Genomic DNA, 20304 nt, shown 5'->3' with positions numbered 1-20304 from the left:
GCAGAAGAGGGCAGAGAAGAAGACAATGGGGAACAGCTGACAGGAGAAAAAGAGCAGGAGAAGCAGCGGAAGACAGTAGTCTAATATAACCACCATGAGCTACTCTTTGCCATGCGGGAAGAACAGAAGCTTGGTGGCAGCTCCACCCACAGCAGCTGCTGACACACTGATGAGTTTACCTCCGACACCCTGTCTCACTCTCTAACCAGCAAACAGCTACACAGCTTTCTCACTCTCTAACTCTGACATCACAACTGAACTCATAAGATACACCCTTTTTCACTCTCTGACTCTAGCTCTTAAACCATGTCTCACCCTCTAACTCTAGCTCTTACACCCTGTCTCACTCTCTAACTCTGACAGCACTGCTGTCTCAGTCTAATTCTAGCACTGACGACACAGCTGTAGTAATCAATTTAGACGAGATGGACATGACCCCTCATGACCCCTCATGATCCCTCACGACCCAACATGAGGTGGCCCACTCAGTCATGAAAGTTACACATTACTTGGCATCTGAGAATGCCATGGTATCGTCTGTGTGGAGAAAATACATGATGAAGAGCTTCCATTTTCAGTAGACTTATGGCTGGAGTTACTACAATGACTTAATACGTTTCTCAAAAAACAAGCAAATTCTCTCCCCTAGTTCTGCTCCCCGTGCTGAATGGGCATCTCTGACTCTGGTGGTCCGTGTGCTTCACCGTAATGGAAGCAGGTGCTGGGGGACAAATATCTGGCCATCAGGACCTTCCAGCCCCTCAGGGCCACAATGGCTCCCAAGCTGAGCTCCCACGGGGCCAGTCGCCTGCATGGCCCCCAGCCTGGGCCTGGCTCTATGGAAACTGAGTTCTAAGCAAGAATGCACCCAGCCATCCATACTGTCCAAGCCCTCTGGAATACAAGGGGTCTGCCATGATGAATAGTGCTTCAGGAATGTTCGGGAATGGTCGGAAATGTGATAGGCATCATTCACACAGTCGTCATATAGGCTGTGCTTTATGTGAGACAGGAATGTTTGAAATGTTTAGGGAAGGAAAGATATAGAGATGATGATGATTGCAGGGGGTTGTTTAATGTATGTGATTTATATGAGTCTGTATGTATGTGTGTGTGCGTGCGTGCATGCATGTGTGTGTGTGTGTGTGTGTGTGTGAGAGAGAGATAGAGAGAGAGCGATGTGTGTGTGCTAGCAGTGTGTGTTTATGTCAGAGAGAGTATATGATGAGTGTGTATGATTTGTCATGAGTGTGTATGATGTGTGTGTGAGTAATGCTTTGATGTTTCTAATTTGGCCATGTAATCTGACTGGAGATTTACGATTGGTCAGCAGCAGTCAAAGCCAACAGAGGGTTGGAATGCTATTTAAGTGTGTGTGTGTAAGTAAGCCTGAATAAGGTTAGACAGTAGTAAAGGCTCACAGTGAGATCTATAAATCTCTGGATTTGACTGTAGTGTATAATGCCTGTCATGTCTGTAGAGAAAATTCCTAACAAATGATTCACACACACACACATACATACTATCCAGGTACAGGAACCACCGGCTAAGTTTGAGAGTACAGAGGAAGAACTGGACCCCTGGAGTGAGACCTCCCAGGACACACACACAGATGGTCTGTAGAGTGTAGCCCAACCTGCAACACACCACTTGTCTCTTCACACAAATGTTCTGAATATTTACACGAGCAGATGTGCAGTTGCGAAAGCTTCTTACATTCGCTATAGCAGACATATGCAGAGTGTATGTGGCCCATGTGCTGTTCAAAACCAACATCTTTGATGTTCCAAAAACCAATAACTTGTGTATATGTACAACGTATTACATGCGTACTGTGCACACACAGACAAAGATGTATGCACATACACAACCATACACAGATTTACACAGACACCCACACATACAGACAGAGACTAAACTTTTTACATTTCTGCAATCAAGATGAAAAGCCAAGCTGTCCTTTTGTTCTGGGGATGCAGTGTGTTTCTAGAGAGATCATGATCTGTTCGACAGACTAAATATTTTACTAACTGTCATCACTCCAGTTTAGTAGTTCTTGCTCAATAGCTGTTTTTACAGACACTCTGAATGCTGAAACTTGGCTTAAAATCCATGAAGCAGAACTGATTGTACTGTATGTATCCTGGGCCAACTCGTGCACCCACCTCTGCCAACCTCTGTCACTAGCTGTGTGAACAAAACACTAAAAATGACCCGTACCATGCCCTACTGGACTGCGTGTGGTATGTGTGTGCATGTGAGAGGGATAGTTTGTGCATGTGTGTGTGTACATGTGCATATGTGCGTACAGTCATGCCCTAACTGTTCACAGAAGAGCACAGGTCTCCTCGCACAGTGAAAGTGAACGGCATGGTGATTTCCTGGCATTGGCCTCAGATCTGAATGTTCTGTTTTGCTAAGACCACAAACTTGTTAAAACAACAAGAAAATGCTTTTGTTACAACTGGGTAATAAGACAAACTGCCAAGTCTACTTACATAACCTACTAGCAGTTCATTCACCTTCCTACATGAAACTTGATCTTATTGCTTGGGGCAAAGTGGGGAAATATTTGCCCTAATCGTTTAGGTTAATGCCCCATACAATATGTCTTAGATTCATGAATACAGTGTTGCAATTTGTGGTGCGTAATTTTGTTTATGTGTGACTGTTTGCATTGGGGTGAGCATACGAGCATAGCTGTGTGTTTGTGGGTGTGTGTGGGTACGTGCGTGCGTGTGAGCATGTGTGTGCATCTGGGTCTGTGTTTAAGTGTGTGTGTGTGCATGTGTACAAACACACATCATTTCACATGGACATTCACAAGTCAAATGGAACAAACCGCTAACCGGTAGTATTCTGTTTTATAAGCTTGCTGTGATCAGGAGACTTTGATCTGAATTTCAGAAGTCCCTTTTCACCTTCAGCTGAAAGACACTGCTCAAATACTGTCCTATAGTCAGGAGCTGCTTTTCCTTTTTGTCAGGCACACACACAAACTCTCTCTTTCTCCATTGCTGTCTTTCTCTCTGTTTGTTTTGTACTCTAAAGTCTCACTCACACATGCACAAACTCTCTCAACCTCACCACACACACTCTTAAACTCTCGCTCTCTCTGGTTGTGAGAGAAGTCAATGTGTCTGTCTGCTCGTCGTCAGTGTGCATACATTCAGCTGTTAGGACTGAGGCTCCAGACTAGCCTCCTCCTCTCTCTCTCCTTATGGTCTCCTCTTATCCCTCCTACATACTACATTTTTGACATAGGGACATCATGCTTTGTTATGTCCACTACAGTTATTCCTCTAAAACCTTAATTCGTAACATAATTCTCCTGCTTTTGTAAGTATTTGGTTGGATGTACCTATCCCTAGTCAACTTTAAAAATTCTGTGTGTTCACTTCACACATGCACAATGCATATGTTTAAATTATTCAAGTGTGTGTTCAGTGCTCTCCTGGTTTTGGACCCTTACCCACAGCTCAGTACAGAGTTGCATTTTCCCTGTCAAAATAAACTGTGTTGCTGACAGCCTATTTGCTTCCCCTGAACAACCCTGTGCTGAGTGGACTGCATTCAATGCATACTAGATGCATAGTGCTGTGATGTACACTCACTGAATAACATTTTACAATAAATCATAGCATGTTACTGTGTCATTTATTAGAGTATGAATCTAACAGTAGAAGATGGAATAAACACACTGCCTCGATAGCCATCCTAGTTTTGCAATGTCACGACAACAAATCTTTTCATACTACTGATTTTTTATTGGTACAAAAGACACTGTGAACTACATACTGTGTTTGGTGTTTGATTGTGTGACGGTGTTTGTGTGCGTGTGTGGTTGTGTGTTGGGGACTCTGCCTCCCTATGTATTTAACAATACAAATAGAGAATGGTTTCAGTTTGAGTTCCCCTTGGACACAAACAAAGAGAGAGAGAGAGAGAGAGAGAGAGAGAGAGAGAGAGAGAGAGAGAGAGAGAGAGAGAGAGAGAGAGAGAGAGAGAGAGAGAGAGAGAGAGAGAGGGAGAAAATGTTTTCTCTAGTGGACTAATGCCAATTGTAGATTTTTTTTTCACTTCACATCTGCATCCCGTTAAACACACTAATAATATCCCCCTAAAGCCAAAACTGGAGGACAAACACACACACATGCACACACATATATACACAACTCCTGTCAAAAGATTGGAAAGTTCAAGCCAGAGGTAAAGACAATTGTTTGGGGATTCACTTAAACTGTGAAACGCTTTCCTTTCCTGTCCAAACATATGTATGGTAGTGTGTGTGTGTGTGTGTGTGTGTGTGGGGGGGGGGGGGGCTATGGAAGCCCTACAGTCATTCCATTATAGGAACCTGAACCCATAATATAAATATCTAGACTCTAATCTTCCTGCGCTAATTTAATCTAGCCTATATGTTTTGACTTTAAGTTAATTCATGGTGGCTGCATCTTCAGACACGAGTTAGACGCACCGTGACTAAAGATTAACACATTCATTGTATTCTTCCTTTATTTCAGGGCTGGTGCATAAACCTGCGCGAACACTGAGGATAACGCATATCACATTGATACGGTTTTCTCTAGTGTGACACTGCCCAACTGGAACACAGGCATCCATGATTAAACAACTTAAAACACCACTTACGTCTAGTCATAGTTACCCAATTTTGGGTTTTCCATGTGTATACAACATACAACGTTTCAAATACTTTTGATTCGGGTCCAGAGACTTAACAAAGCAACTATGCCAATGGATCATTTATCACGTGGACCCTCCCACCTAGCGCCCTGCCAGGGAGGAGAGGGGGGCTCCTGCTCTGTGTGCCCCGGTTTATCTAGCTAGTTGCTACACTCTCCCTTGTCACAGTGCTCTCTTGGACTTACTGAAGGAAACACCGGACAGTGAATGTGCCGTTGATCGAGCATGGATTTGAAATTATTGGCGTTGATGGCTGTGTTAACAGTGGTGACGTATGTGCCTGTTTCACATGGTAAGGATAATCATGAACGGTCTTGTTTTAGAACATGACAACATTTATAAGCCCTACTCGTAGTTGTTCAATTGTTATTTAGATGGGGTGCATTTATGAGTCTGTGCAGACCTAGTGGCACACTGCAAAGAATCCTACCAATTGTATTGTTTTGATCTGTAACAGAATCGTTGGTTTTATTCCGATGGAAATTCGGTTGGAGTGGGAGAATTAATCGACTAAATGTTAAGATTTTACTGTAGAGGAATTAGATTTTTGTGAATTCACCAACTGCTCTCCAAAGCGTAAAGATATCAGTTGGTTACAACTGATTGGCTGGCAATCGTTTTAAAATATTAATCATAGCGTATAACGCATTTGATAAACCGTTAGCCTTTGTTTTGATACATTCCAAAAATATATATAGCACAGGCTACGGTCTGCAAAAAGACGTGCATTGGCGTTCAAATCATCAACACCAAATTATTCAAGACCATTTGCTATCCTTTTGGGCTGTGAATGTATTCTTTTTATGAGCTTATTCCTGCCTAGGAAAGCCGTGAAGAGTTTAGCACTGTGCGTAAAGACGCTAAAACAAACACGCCTGCCTAGGTTCTTGCGGGCATGTGGCTGAAGCACAGCACGCCTGTGTTGCAACACTGATTAATGTGTGTATTTGTCCCTAGTCTTTGTTTTCATTAATTACCCTAAATTTAGACCGCAAGACAAAGCCGTGTAGACACCGGCGACATCAGTCACAACAGCCTATGAGTCTTCTTTGCCGTCGCTTTCACATGGTAATAACGTTAGATCAGGCGTTAAATAATTAGCATTTTTCTTCTCAGTCATCAGTGAGCATTTAATCCGCAGGTACAGTACTTCTCTTCAACGGACCGATTGACCGTTGAAGCACCTGGGCCCACATGAGATCAGACCTCCTAGCGCGTGGCTTTGCACCCCGTAATTAGGAAAAATAAATGTTGAGAGGCAAGGGCTTGGATTCTGACTCCATCTGCACGGAGATTAGATTTTTGAGCTGATCTCATTAAACCTATGGCCCATTAACCTATACAATTGAGCAATCTGACTTCCAACTCGGATTTTGGTACACATTTTCTGGGTCTATATTTCATTTCATAAATGTCAACAAATGCATGATTGACTAAGTTACATAGTTGCATAGATCTGATTGCGAAGTGTTTTCTTGAAATTGAATTACAAATGTGCTCAGTGTTTTGCAACGGCAGTGAGTCATCTACTTTGTCTCACTTAAAGACTGTGCATTTGGTGCTGACCGCATAGCTGGTGCTGGTTTTCTGTATTGTCCTGAGGGGACATACCTTTCTGTGTTTCTAGTCTCTAGTCCTTTTATTCACCTTGATTGATCATTTAACTGATTTAATGCTCATTTGCTGTCTCATTGGGAAAGAAGTGTGATGTATTTGTAATTTAAATATCCTTACAGTTGTATTGTAAATCACTGCTAACGTTGTGCTGTTAATGACTGTCCTCTCTGCATTCCTCTGTCCTCCCCTAGCCAAGCCCCTCAGTCTGGTGGAGAGGTGCTGGTGTCGTACGACAGCCAGCACCGTCCCCCAGCGCAGCATCCGGGAGCTAAGGTTCCTACACACTCCCAACTGCCCCTTCCAAGTGATGTGAGTACCTGTTGGACACTTACACATAGACAAGCATGCATGCGCGCATACAGACACAAAGGGCCTCATGTACGTACATTCGCAAACGTAGCGTTATTAGCGCCATGGCCAACCCACAGATTGCGCACGCTGTGATAGGCCTACTTCAGTTTACGCCGTATTTACAAAACCTGTAGGTCATCGGGTAATCAGCGCCTTTCTCCGCCCACTATACGTACATTGCGAGCATTTAAACGCGCAATTGAATGGGCCTCCTTCTCTCTTTCTATCATGGATCAGCCACCAAAGTCAAAACAGCGATGACTGTTTGAAATGATCCTGATGCCAATATTTGTAATGTAGCGAGGAGTTTATCAACTGCTGGAATGGAATGTGAACGCTGAGTCGGAGATTCGATGTCATCTTTGATTTCTTCCAGTAACTCTAATATTGCATGGCTGCTTAATCTGTAGCCCGTAATGATTCCGTGTTCACTCAACTCAAAAAGTGTGATCCTTGTGGCAAAAATCCTTTGTCCTATGTCTTCATCTTGCTCGGGTTACGGCTGCCATTTCACCAGGAGGCATATGCGCATCCTGGTTTACGCCTTTTTTTAACAGGCGGAGAATTTTCACCGCAAAATAGAGGTGCGCTTTCACAGGCGGTTTTTGTACATACCGCGGAATACATAATTAGGCGCACTTAACGCATCCCCTCCCATCTCTTTATAGGAAACTCCCACTTTCCCCTTGACCCTCCCGTGAATGCATATGCATGACACGGAAAAGCGCAATTTGCCATTTTCAGTTCCCGCGACAGGCATTCTGCGCTTTTACCTCAGTGCGGCATGTTTGTACATACCTCGTCATGCTTTACGCGCAAATTGCGAAACAAATACGCATGAAGTGGGCGCAAAAGCGTTAGTACATGAGCCCCAAAGACACACATTCACCAACTCTCCTGACTCTTAAACAGGGTGAGATGGACAGGTCCTCTTCTTGTTGGACATTTCACACCATCAATCTCCCAGAGGTGACAGGCCATGTGAAAGGAGCTTTGCCACACACACACTTTATTGTATCGTCTGTAGGTATAGCACCATAAGGCACATCTTGCAGAACGGATTGAGTGTGTGTATTTGTTATAGAGAAAGTTTGTGTGTGAGGGGGATGGAAATTGAATGCAGTTTTGTTTCCACCAGGAAACAATAATTGTGGGTTTATACAGACCTCTGTCTCGGAAGCAGCTGAACTTAATGGTCTGGTCTCACTCAATGGTATTAGATCAGGGTCAGAAACTCAGGAACAGAACAGAGCAACCCTACTGCAGCCTTACACACTACACATTATAACACAATCAGGATCGAATGCACACATACATAAACAGACGTACAAACACACAAGGAATTTGTATGCTGACCAAGACGCCCCATTCTAGCTTGTTTTACATTTACTCATTTAGCAGACGCTCTTATCCAGAGCGACTTACAGTAAGTACAGGGACATTCTCCCTGAGGCAAGTAGGGTGAAGTGCCTTGCCCAAGGACACAATGTCATTTTGCACGGACGGGAATCGAACCGGCAACCTTCTGATTTTTAGCCCGATTCTGTAACCGCTCAGCCATCTGACTCGCTTTTACATGCTGTCAAGCAGGACACATGATCCAGTCATGACCCACGGCTCCGAATAGCCTCAGGCTTATTCTGGACCCCAATAGCTACACCCAACTGTCACTCATTAAGCCAAATGGAAAATCTTTATCTGCTTAACCCAATCTGTACACGTTGCATCTAAATTGAGTGTCAAATCTTTTCAATGTGCTGTTACTTTGTTTTAGTAAAATAACCTGTGATATGTAATCTATTGGTAATCTATGACGCAATCTGTGTAGAAAGACGAGTCTGAGCTTGTATATGAGTGTGTATGTTTGAGAGAGATCAAGATCAGATGCTGTGTGTGTGTGTATGTGTTTATGTGTGTGTTTGTGAGACAGATCTGATCCGTGTGTTTTCCTCCATCATTCTCACCCCCGTCTCTGTTCCATGCTTCCTCAGAGCCAAGCTGAAGAACAACAAGGAAGTGTGTATCAACCCAGAGACCAAGTGGCTGCAGCAGTACCTGAAGAACGCCATAAACAAGTAAGAAGGAGATTTTTTCTGCTGCATTTCCATCTATCGTTGTGTCTTAAGTGGACCAAGACACAATGTGTGTTTATCTATGGTACTGTGCTAACATGTCTGGGCATTCTGAATTTATCTGACTACTACTCTCCCCCCTCTTCCCCCTCTGCACACATGTGCACACATACAAACTAACCCCTATAGATAATAAATTGATTGCTCCAAGCTTACAAGTCACCCACCACTCCCCATGTACCCACGTACAGCATGCCAGCCAGGCAGACATGTCCTGTATATGGCTGCCGGCATGTCTCTGACTTGACTGTGCAGTTTTCATTCGTCATTGTCTAGGTGTGAAAGGGTCCTCTGCACAACAAAACATCTTGGTGGACGATGGCGCCATAGGCTGGAGGGGTCAATACAGGAACCCTCCATGCACGATGGGTGGGGAGGGGAGGGTGGATAGCCCTGTCACTGACAGGCGGATAGACCGGTTGGGAGAGACAGGCAGGGAGGCAGGCTGACAGACTGAACAGCTGTGTGATTGCATTTTTTCATAATGACTAGTTTCAGTAGCAATGCTGTACTGTATGCCTGCAGTTGTCTGTAAACATCTGAACACAGAGGGTCAACAGAGTGGTAAAAAGCTGTGTAATTTCCCATGTGCCTGGAGTATGTATGTGGACAATGGGAGAGGCTCTCATTTGGATAAGTCAGAAAGTCAGAGAATGAAAATGAGAGAATTAATAAAAGAGAGTTAGATTCACGAGTCTCGGAAATGTATGTTGTGCTGCATTAGTTTAATCAGTGTATGTAGCTAGTAGGCTGTAAAAAACACTGACATACTAAAGGGGAACTGGGAACCCAGATGGGTCTTTGTGGGTCAAAATATAAACACAGTTTATTCTGGAACCAGTTTGATCGAACCATTAATTTAAAAAAACAAATCAGAAATATTACCCATTTCCTGGACCCTTTCAACCCGGATGCTTTATCATAATTCTGAACGTACAAAGTTCAGTTAAGTCCAGAGGAAGCAGAGTTGCAGTGGCCATGTTTGGCTGAGTGCCCATCCAGTGGTGATAACCATCTCAGTGGGGGTTGGAACAGAGAGGGACAGAGCACTCCTGGATCCTCTCAGCTCTAACTATGAGAGGCAGAAGCCCGGCCTGCTAAAACAAATACTCATTAATAAACGACTCCAGGCTATTTACTGATGGACCAGGCAAGTGCTTGACCCCTCAGCCAGGGAAGAAAACCAGAAGAAATGATGACTCATTTTTAAAATCATCAGCTTGCTGCCCTGGAGTCTCTCTCACACTTTCACCGGTCATCGGCTCTTAATGCTGCTTTGTCTCTTCGAGTGCTCTCTCTTTACATTTACATTTAGTCATTTAGCAGACGCTCTTATCCAGAGCGACTTACAGTAAGTACAGGGACATTCCCCCGAGGCAAGTAGGGTGAAGTGCCTTGCCCAAGGACACAACGTCAGTTTGCATGACCGGGAATCGAACTGGCAACCTTCGGATTACTAGCCCGATTCCCTCACCGCTCAGCCACCTGACTCCCTCTCTTTGTGTCTGTGTCTTGCTGATCTGCTGGAGTCATGCTAAACATGTTCTGGCTCCTGCCAGTCTTTCTGGGATTGTAACTCACACGTGTTTTTCTCTTCTTCCTCCAGGATGAAGAGATCCAAACAGGCCAACTAGAGATAGAGAGTGAGCGAGAGTCTGCAGGATGGACAACCGAGGGACCCCACTTATCAACACGTGTGTAACGTGTGCTTCACTGATGCGCTGAACAGCACTTATCCTGACCCCCCCCCGCAACTCCCCCCACTCCTCAAACCCCCCCCCCCCCTCTCCACCACCAAGCGCACCTACCCCCCCATCCCCCTACCCCCCCCCCCCCACCTTCCCCCATCCGCCAAAACACCAGCACCACTCCCTCTTCAGTCCAAGGACTCCCCGTCCCCCCGCTACCCTCATGTGCCCCTCCCCCAACCCCATATAGACACCTCCTTTAGCACACAGAAGTGCAGTTATATCTATGTAAGTGTATGCCTTTATATCTATGTGATGTATACGTCTTCATTATTCTACGTCTTCTTCTCACTTCATCGGTAAAGTGCTACGTTTTGAAGGAAAGGTAGAGAGAGCAGGAGGAGTGGTAGAGACTTAGGAAGAAGGGAATGGTCACCATGACATCTGTGATTCACTTTTCTCCTTCGCTGTTTCTGTCAGCTGTTACTGAGGGGCACTGTCTTGTGTGTATGCCCAGGTTCCACATGCACACACACATAAACACGCACACACATAGGAGAGCTGCAGATACATGGAGTACATAGCATGTACAGAGTACAGCAACTGTCTGCTCATTCATGTCTAAGTTGATCGCGTCTGTGTCCAGTGTTCCATAAATAACACAAAAGTCTGTAATCCAGTTCTTCCAGATGCTTGGTCAAAGCAAGAGGAGCACTTGGAGTCTGGTAAATTCTACTTTCACATTTGAGGTTTTGAGTTAATAGGGCATCATGATTTTGAGTATTTTAACTGGGTGGCATGTTGGTAATGCCGACCGTTCCAAGACAGTTACATTTTAGAATGCAATTAGGATTGTTGTTGTCATGGAAAGTTTAGAGCCAGCAGGGTGGGCAGTCTGGTGTAGGGTGAACAACTCTGGAGATGTGTGATGCTCTAAAGGTTAGACCTGCTTTGATCTCATCTCTGTGTGTGTATGTATTTGTGCTGAAATGCGGAAATCTAGAACATCTGGATATCAAACAGTGCAAATTAAGCGACCAATGAGTGTGTAGCAAACCCTTTACCGTAATTCTAGATTTATTCCACTTCCCTGCGACCTGCATGAACATACCTCACACACTTCACGCGCACACCAGACATGTCACACACACATTGGCAAATAAACACTAATTACATCACACCACTATCATGTGATGTATCTTGTTAAAGCAACCATCCTATGTGAGCCATTGCCAGGAAAAGGATGGTGCTATAAAAAAAATCCTGTAGTTATAGGATGTTACATGTAGTTTAGCAGTAGTTCCAGCTAGTACATTTTGTATCACATCCAACTTTAAAGACAGTCTGAGCTACTTTATTTTGATAATACCTTCATATCAAATATATTTTCTAATCTTGTAGTCTGTTCTTGAGCTTCTTTTTAATGTGTGAAACAAATAATATGCAAATATTTTATTTTTGTACTCTTTTATACACCTAATGCATTGATACCATATGAAGGAAATAGAATGTATCACTCACTGTTCTTTGAATGTGATCCCTCCACCCTGGTGTAACTTCATACTAAAGCCAACATGTATGTACAACTGTAAGTAAACTGTTATCCAACACTATGGAATAAGCACGACCTCTTCATTACTGTTGTTCTTCTTACATGTTTTTATAGTAGCCGCAACGTTTGTAGAAAATAAGCGTTTTACAATCTGGTTAAGAGGCAGACCAGAGTGTGTACGCTCTCTGACTGTTATACCCCCTGCCATTTACTAAATTACCATGGACCTATTAAAACACACACATGCACACACACACATGCCGACAGACGCACACACACACACACATACACTCACGCACATAGCGATAGCATCTACCATCTCCAGGTTACAGGTTGCAAACTGGTACAGACTCCTATAGCTATAAATAGAACAGAGGGCAACATTTACACTATGAAATTCCACACATCATTCTACAATCAGGTGGTTTGATGGTTTCAAAGCCCTTTGTCTGTGTGATACGGGGCTGTTCTTGGAGCTATCAGATGGAAAGGGCATCCAGCCATCACAGACCTGACAGCAGCCAAACTGTAATGTACACGGACCAGAAAGGCCATAGGCCTGACAGGAACCATGCTGCAACAATACACAGACCAGCGAGGCCAGCTCAGACCTTTGATGTGAGCACACATGCCTGACCTACTCACAGAAGCCAGATGAAAGACCTAGAAAACAATCCTGCTTGTTAGTGAACCATTATCTCAAATTAGGAAAACATTCCGTTAATAGTAGCAACCTTTGACCCTGCTCCTGCAGTCTCTAGGGGTATGTGATACAAAACACTGTGTTGCTATTGGTGATGAGAGAGGTCATGATTAGGCTATCATGGAGTTGATAGCAGTCCACCAAACATGACACAGCATTTTTTCTCTATCTACGAGTCAGGTGGCTGAGCGGTGAGGGAATCGGGCTAGTAATCCGAAGGTTGCCAGTTCGATTCCCGGTCATGCCAACTGACGTTGTGTCCTTGGGCAAGGCACTTCACCCTACTTGCCTCGGGGGAATGTCCCTGTACTTACTGTAAGTCGCTCTGGATAAGAGCGTCTGCTAAATGACTAAATGTAAATGTACGACCAAACAGATGGGCTTGTTGTTCCATGTACAGGTGATAATAGCCATTATGTTTGTGCTAACTGATGGTGGAGGTTGTGTATGTCTGTGCATGTGTGTGTGTGTCAGAGAGTGTTTGTGTGGGAACACAGGTGTGTTTGAGTGTATGTCTTGTGTGTATGAGTTTATGACTGTTTGTATGTCTGTGTGAGTTTGTGTGTTTGTGTGTGGGGACACGTATGCAGCAGTGATATACAGTAGTATGTCAATGACACAGAGCAGAATCACTTCTATAATTTAGCTGTGGTTTCACTGTGGAGTATAAAATCACCCAGATGCAGCAGTGACTAGCTCATGAAAACGGATAGGGTTACAGTCCAACATCACAGCAGTGTCTTAATGACTCATGTACTGGTTGTACATGAGTGAATATGCCTTAAATATTTGTAACTATGCTATACTCTACTATACTGTGTGTATCCTTTTCTTAAACTCCTTTCAAATGTGAAAGCTTCTCTGTGTGACATTATCAACATACTATAGTATGTTTACCATACCATAGTGTGATCATGTGACAAACCAAATTCTCCTGTTTTCTGCCTGTGTGGAAAGTTTTTAATTCTCGTTTGACTACAGTGTATGCAAATAAAATATATATAATTTTTAATTATAATTAAGATTTGTACAATAATTTCCTCCCCCTTCATACACTGTATAATCTGTCCATAATTGGTAGTTTGAGAGTACGGTAGTTCAGACAGAGATACTTCAATATGTGTTTTCTAGTTTTAAAACTGTCTTTTTTATTTATTTCATAAATCAATGTGTTAATGGGATGTCTGCCAACGGACACCAGTTAAACTAAGCAGGTGGGGGTGAAAGAGCCAGGAGGCTCAATGAGCAGTAAAATATGAATCTGAAAAGCTTGTATAATTCTATACTTTTATGTTCACGTTATATTTCCTTGTAAATGGAAAATGTTGGTAGGAAAGTTTGTCTAAAACCAAAAATGCATGTTTGGTCAAAGTGGATAGACTTCAGTAAAGAGAAAGAAGTATGTTGAGTTTTAGAAACAAAGGTGGCTGGTAAACAAATACAAAGCTGTCACTAGCAGTTAAACACTCCAATCCTTATGCATGACAGAAAGCGTGTGAATATGAAAGACTTGTGTTGTAGGAACAAGAACCACAGGACGTAACAGAACATGCCCACGGACAACATAAAGCTTTGCTGTTAATCTGTGACTAAAGGGGATATACATATTTTTGAGTGTGGGAGTGATGTTATTGACAAGAATCTAGCTGATCAAACAAACAGATGGACGAGTGAAAATGACCAATCAGTTTTAACCAATCAGCAGAGGATCGGGTGAGCTGGCTCAGTTTGTAATCTAACCGCTGATGGGCAGGAGTGTGTGACTCATTTCTCTCAGTAACAACGATGCCCTGAGGGTAAACACCCCCACATGGCCTCACCTTCTGTACCAACACACCAACTGAACCTGTCTGACCTGACTACTGGCACACCTGTCTCACCTACCTAAACAGAGCATGTCACCTACAAAGCTGACTTCTGAGCTACATTGTCTAACACCATGGTACCAAAGTGCAATGAGACTGATGAGATTGACTGGCTTCAGCTAGCTCCTGGCCTGGCATTTTATGTGTAACCTGCCTAATTAAATTACATGCCGTCAGACAAGTAAATTATATGGCCACACGGTTTGTGGGAGACTTTATTTTAGGGGGAAAAGATGAAATAACTAGTTCCAGAACCACCTGCGGTTTCTTATTCAGGTCCAGCAGTTCCAGAACCAGATGAGCAGTTCCAGATCCAGGCCTAAAAGTTTCAGAACCAGACCCAGCAGTTCCAGAACCAGGTTGAGCAGTTTCAGAACCAGACCCAGCAGCTGCTGCAGTGAATCTGAGCCACAGGAGTCATATGAAATCTATCCAGCAATGGCTTCACATGACTCCTCTGGGCTCGGGGCTTCAGCCACAGCGCCACACAAAAGGAGTGACACCTTGAAAGAGGAAGACAGATCTGTCATGTGAAATGTGAGGAATGACACCGAAATAAAGGACAAATGAAACATATGCACTCATTTAGCTCCCCCACTCCCTCCATCGCTCCATTCCTTCATTCTTACTTATAAAGGCTCCCAGATGTGAAGTGAGTCAGTGAAAGCCACCAGAGGGGTTCTTTATAATGAGTGGTCTAAAATGAATGATATAAATTGTGTGTAAGTATGTGTTTGTGTGAACATGTGTGCAGGACATTCGTGTGTGTGAGTTCATACTGTGCCATTCAAAACCCAAATGTTTAATTATTTAACATCCATAAGGTGTGATGTTGACCAAAATCATCCTCAAACTCTGGTTGGCCTGCCTAGTGTGTGGATAGATTTGTTTAAATTTGGGTGTGATTTAAGTGTGTGTGTGTGCAAGAGTGTGTACTTATGTGTGGGGATGTGCATAGATGTATGTGTATTTTTGTGTGAATGTGTTTATCAGTGTAGGTGTCTACATCAGTATAGGTGTGTGGCCAGGTTCCTCCTCAAGGCCTGGCAGCAGAACACAGCAGGAGCACACTGGCGGCTCTCACATGGTCCCCACCAGACCGTCGAAGAACGTTGAGTTACACAAATTCAAATGACTTCTTAAGTGCAGTCTTTTTACGTGACTGCTACAACAGGTCAATCAATTTTCAGAGCATCACTGTGAACAATGACTGCGGTCTACAGGTCCTGACTGCTGAAAGACCCCAGTTCACACTTACCTAGACCAGTCCTCACCTGGCTGTAGATAATCTTGCAGCCTCAATTATATAATCACATCAAATCAAGATGGAGAGTTGAGTAATGAAAAACACACAGGTTTTGAATCCAAAATTATTACATTGTATTGTTGGATATGATGGTTGTGTAAATGCACTGAAGCCTAATGCTAGGCCATGGTAACTGTGTGGAAACCCTTGTAACAATGTGTCCATGGGGGACAAAGATGACCTATCTGTGTGTGTGGTTGGGTATCTGTGTATGTGAGTTAGTGTGTGCGTGTATGTGTGTGAGAAAGTAACAACGAGGGAAACAGAAATAGACACGATAATTGTATGAAAATAACACTGTGCCTGGCACTCTAAAAGGGACTTTGTGTGTGTGTGCATATTCACGTGTGTACAGCATGACCAGGGCCACAGCTTTCTCTTATCCAGGAAGTTCTGTGTTGTTCCGGTCTTGCACTCTTGTTGTTTACCCTTCCCTCATCCCAGGCCAGATCACTGCCCTGGGCACCAGCGTGTGCACAACAATCAGCTTCCCCAGGGGAAACATTAGCAGTCAGGGTTCCACATATCAGATGACCCATAGCACATTACCCTGAGTACGCAATCTCCTCCTGAAAAAGTGTAGTAATGGTTTGTAAATGGCCAAGTGAGGAGTTGAGAGGGACACAGATTGTTGGTAATGAGGTTCACACTGCCAGTGACCCCATAGAACACAAATCATAAATATGACTGAATTACTCAGAAAAGCGATGTCTTCATAGAATTTGTTAGTGCGACAGAGGTGAAAGGAGCAACCTGTGCGTGTCTGTATGTGCATGTGTGAGAAAGGAAAAGAGTGTGTCTAAAGGGTGTATACCAATCAAATTGAAGGGGCCGCTTAAACATGAAGAGTGTTGAAAATGTCCCTCCTGCAGTTTCCTGGGCTTTCATGTGTTAATATGAGGTGTTATGAGACCATCCATGCCCACACTGAGAGACCCAAACACAAGGATTAGGCAAACACAGACCTAACACAGCATGGACACAGACATGCTTGGGGTCCACTACCCACTCACACCCTACCAACCACATGCCATTCAGACTGTTGTTTATAGGACTAAAAGAGAGACAGAGAAGAAGATGTTGAATTTATAAATAGGGAGTGAGAGAAAGTTAGTGTGCGAGAGACCGAGAGAAAAAAAGAGAAAGGAAAAGAGGGAGATAGGCCAAGAGAGAGAGAGAGAGAGAGAGAGAGAGAGAGAGTGTTGAATAGAAACAGTATACAGTATATTTGTATATTTAGAGAGAAAGTTAGAGGAGAAGAGGGGGTGGGCAACAGAGAGTGTGTGTGTTTATGAGAGAGAGAGAGAGAGAGAGAGAGAGAGAGAGAGAGAGAGCGTGAACTATGGAAAGGCCGCTGGTGATAGTTGAGGTCTGAGGGATGGTCTACACAGGGACAAAGGCCTGGTTGGTGGGAGAGCTGTGTCTGTGGGGCCCTCTGAAGCAAAGACCCCTTTCCTCCTCCTCAGTCTTCCACCTCTTCACCTCTCCGTAACTCCCACTCTCTTTCTCCCTCCACTTCTCCACTCCTCCCCTATTCTATCTCTCTTTTCTCCCTACATATCATTAACCCTCCCCCACCCTCCCCCTCCATATGTACAGCCTTCCCTCTCCGCCACCCTCTCCTTCCATCTTTTTTCCTTTCATGATCATCACACAGCTAATGGGATCGTCTATGCATGGCATGTCTGTAAAGAGTGTGTTTAAAGTCTGTCCATATGTTGATTGTGTTCAGAATGACACACAAAGAGAGAGAGAGGGAGTTGTGCAGGCCGTGACTAATCTCAGAAGCAGACTGAATCCTGAAGGAGAACAACAGAGCAGACGACAGACTGGGATCACTTTCAGGATCTCTGGATCCCGTCTTTGAAGTAGTTGAACACATTTTACTTCTGGCTGGGGTGACGTGCCAACAGAGTGAGGAGCAAAGTGAAATAAAGTTCACTCTTCATTGCTCAGTTCCTGTGCTCCAACACTGGAAGTGGTCTAATGTATAAGTCAGGCTCTTGGAGGCCTTTAGGGGACCTGATTCAGGTGACTCAGTGGCCACTAAGTGGACACATATTTTGCCCTCTGGTAAATTTTACGAGTGAGGCCTGATTGGAATATTCTCCCCGCTCTCTCTTCACCTCCTCTTCCTCCCTTTCACCATCATCGATCACCATCATCCTCACTGTCCTCATCATCATCTTCAGGATCATTATCATTGTCCATGGTCTTCATCAATTTCATCACACCATCCCCAATCCTCCTCCTCTTTCTCATCAGATGTGTTCAGAGAGGCCCAGTGGTGTTTGGTTAACTTCCTGCTCTGTGTGCCTGAAGAGACAGAAAGGATCTTCCCACGACACCTTCCTAGCACTCATATGATTCACACACACTCAGCACATTTCTCCAGAGCTGATAACCCACATCACATATAATTACAATTGTCTCCCTGAAGGACAGTTGGTGTGTGAACTTCTCCTCATTTTTGTTTTTGGTCACTTCAAGCCGTAGATTAGTATGTAAACTTGTATCTTGGCAATGCGGTGTTGAAAGTCAGATCCAATTGTAAAAAAGGACACCTACTGTAAATAAAACAGAACAAATACAGCTGTTATAGATAACAGGAAGTGGCAGGACATGCAATCAGGACTGGGCCAATGGTAGTCAAAAGACTGAACCATCACAACAAAAAGGACCACAGTAGGTTCTGGTCTGAGTAGTACTGCTGACTGGTCCAATCCAAACATCCACCTACGTCATAAAGCCACTGCCAGACCCCAGACATCAGACCCTCCAGTCCAACCCCCAAACCCACGCTGCCACACAGGGTCCTCCCATGTGTTACACAACCTTCTCTACTCCTGTAGTATAAAGCGGGGGTGGAGGGGTATCAGTGGAAGCTGTCTCCCTTTTGGTTATGACTTTGTTTTGCCCAGGAGAAAGGGTAGTTGAAGGGGAGTGGGAGGTGTAGTGGGTGATAGGTGGCATCTGAACTCCAACCTCTTCGCAAATGTGTATTAGGCTGGAACCTTTAGGTTCCATTTTCGATTTCCATGGGGCATTATCAATGGCCGTGGACCGTTAGAATTGGATAGATTTGGAGAGACACTAAAAATAAGACTATTTACATAGCACATTTCATACAAGAATTGCAGCTCAAGGTGCTTTACATAGAATCAATAAAAACAATAATACAAGTGATAAAAGTAATAATTAAAATAGCAAACAATAATATAACTAATAAAAGTAGTAAAACCCTTCTGAGATAAAATTAGTTAAATGCTTTGGTAAAAAGGTACGTTTTAATCTGTCTTTTAAAAATGTCTAGCGTGTTTGCTTCCCTAATATTTATGGGTAATTTGTTCCATAGGTTTGGGGCTGATACATACATTCAGCACTGACACATTCATGTATTGTACCTGTAATCCAATAGTGTTCCTTTTCAACAGTGTCTCACTGTAGCCCACTGTGTTGACCCATCTGTGTCCATACTATAACTTGCATTATCATGCTGTCTGTTCCAGCGGATCCAGGAGCATGACACAGCTAATGAGCTATATGAATACATATTCATTGATGAGGTTGGATTCAACCTGGTGAAGAGGAGGCGTCGGGGCAGAAATGGTGGGAACATCACTTTGTGTGCTGCAATGGGTTGAGCAGGCCCGTTGACAGTACTGTACTGTTTGCTGAATATGTGTGCTGTTTTATGTTTGACTATGAAAAAATTAGACCTACACTGAGACATTTTACAAAAGTTGAAATGGCTCATTCTCCAGAGCCATTGTCATTCATATGGTGTGTTCCATTTCTATAATGGTGTTTTCAATTTTGCACTACAGTGTGCTGTGAATGCTTGGTAGTGTGCAACAAATGCTTAGTTGTGTGTACTGTTATGAATGGTATGTGTGTGTCATTTGAAAATATGGCTGTGTGTACATTTTGTGAACAGGTAAGAGATTTGATGGCAAAGAGTCATCTTGCAAAGGGAGTGTCAGGTTTAGCATTTTGTGTGTGAGGTTTTCAGTTTTGTGTGTGCAGTTTTGAGAAAGCCGTTATTGTTTTGAGAAATGTGTGTTAACAATTGTGAAAAACTGTAAAACTACTTTGTCATATCTAGTGACACATAGTGATAATAGTTCAGAGAATTCTTGTATGAATATTGGCAAGTGCTTGGGTGGCCAATATATAATAACAAAAAGTATTGATTCGGTTTTGAGCTCTATAGCAAGATATTCAATTGATGTAAATTCACCTAGCTCAGTGATTTTGAACAACAGTTTAGATGAGAAAATAGCTGCGATTCCTCCACCTTTTTTTGATTTCCTAGAAACTTGGTGAAAGCTGTAATCGGGCGGACACGCTTCTATCAAAGTTGCTGTTGCCGTGTCATTGTTTAGC

The 20304-nt window shown here is 43.5% G+C and overlaps 1 protein-coding gene and 1 long non-coding RNA gene across 2 annotated transcripts in view; one reads left to right on the top strand and one right to left on the bottom strand.

The window, feature by feature from the left end:
- LOC134022052 (uncharacterized) overlaps nt 1–20304 on the bottom strand; it is a 139062-nt gene that overhangs the window by 82233 nt on the left and 36525 nt on the right. The window lies entirely within an intron of this gene.
- cxcl12a (chemokine (C-X-C motif) ligand 12a (stromal cell-derived factor 1)) lies at nt 4830–12119 on the top strand. The gene is made up of 4 exons (XM_062463230.1): nt 4830–4996; nt 6513–6630; nt 8664–8747; nt 10411–12119. The coding sequence occupies exons 1-4, from the start codon at nt 4930–4932 to the stop codon at nt 10436–10438; spliced, it is 297 nt and encodes a 98-aa protein (XP_062319214.1). The 5' UTR covers nt 4830–4929; the 3' UTR covers nt 10439–12119.

The sequence above is a fragment of the Osmerus eperlanus genome, chromosome 6 (assembly GCF_963692335.1).
Source record: "Osmerus eperlanus chromosome 6, fOsmEpe2.1, whole genome shotgun sequence".
In the NCBI taxonomy this organism is placed as follows: Eukaryota; Metazoa; Chordata; class Actinopteri; order Osmeriformes; family Osmeridae; genus Osmerus; species Osmerus eperlanus.
This window is presented reverse-complemented; position numbering and strand designations above follow the sequence as displayed.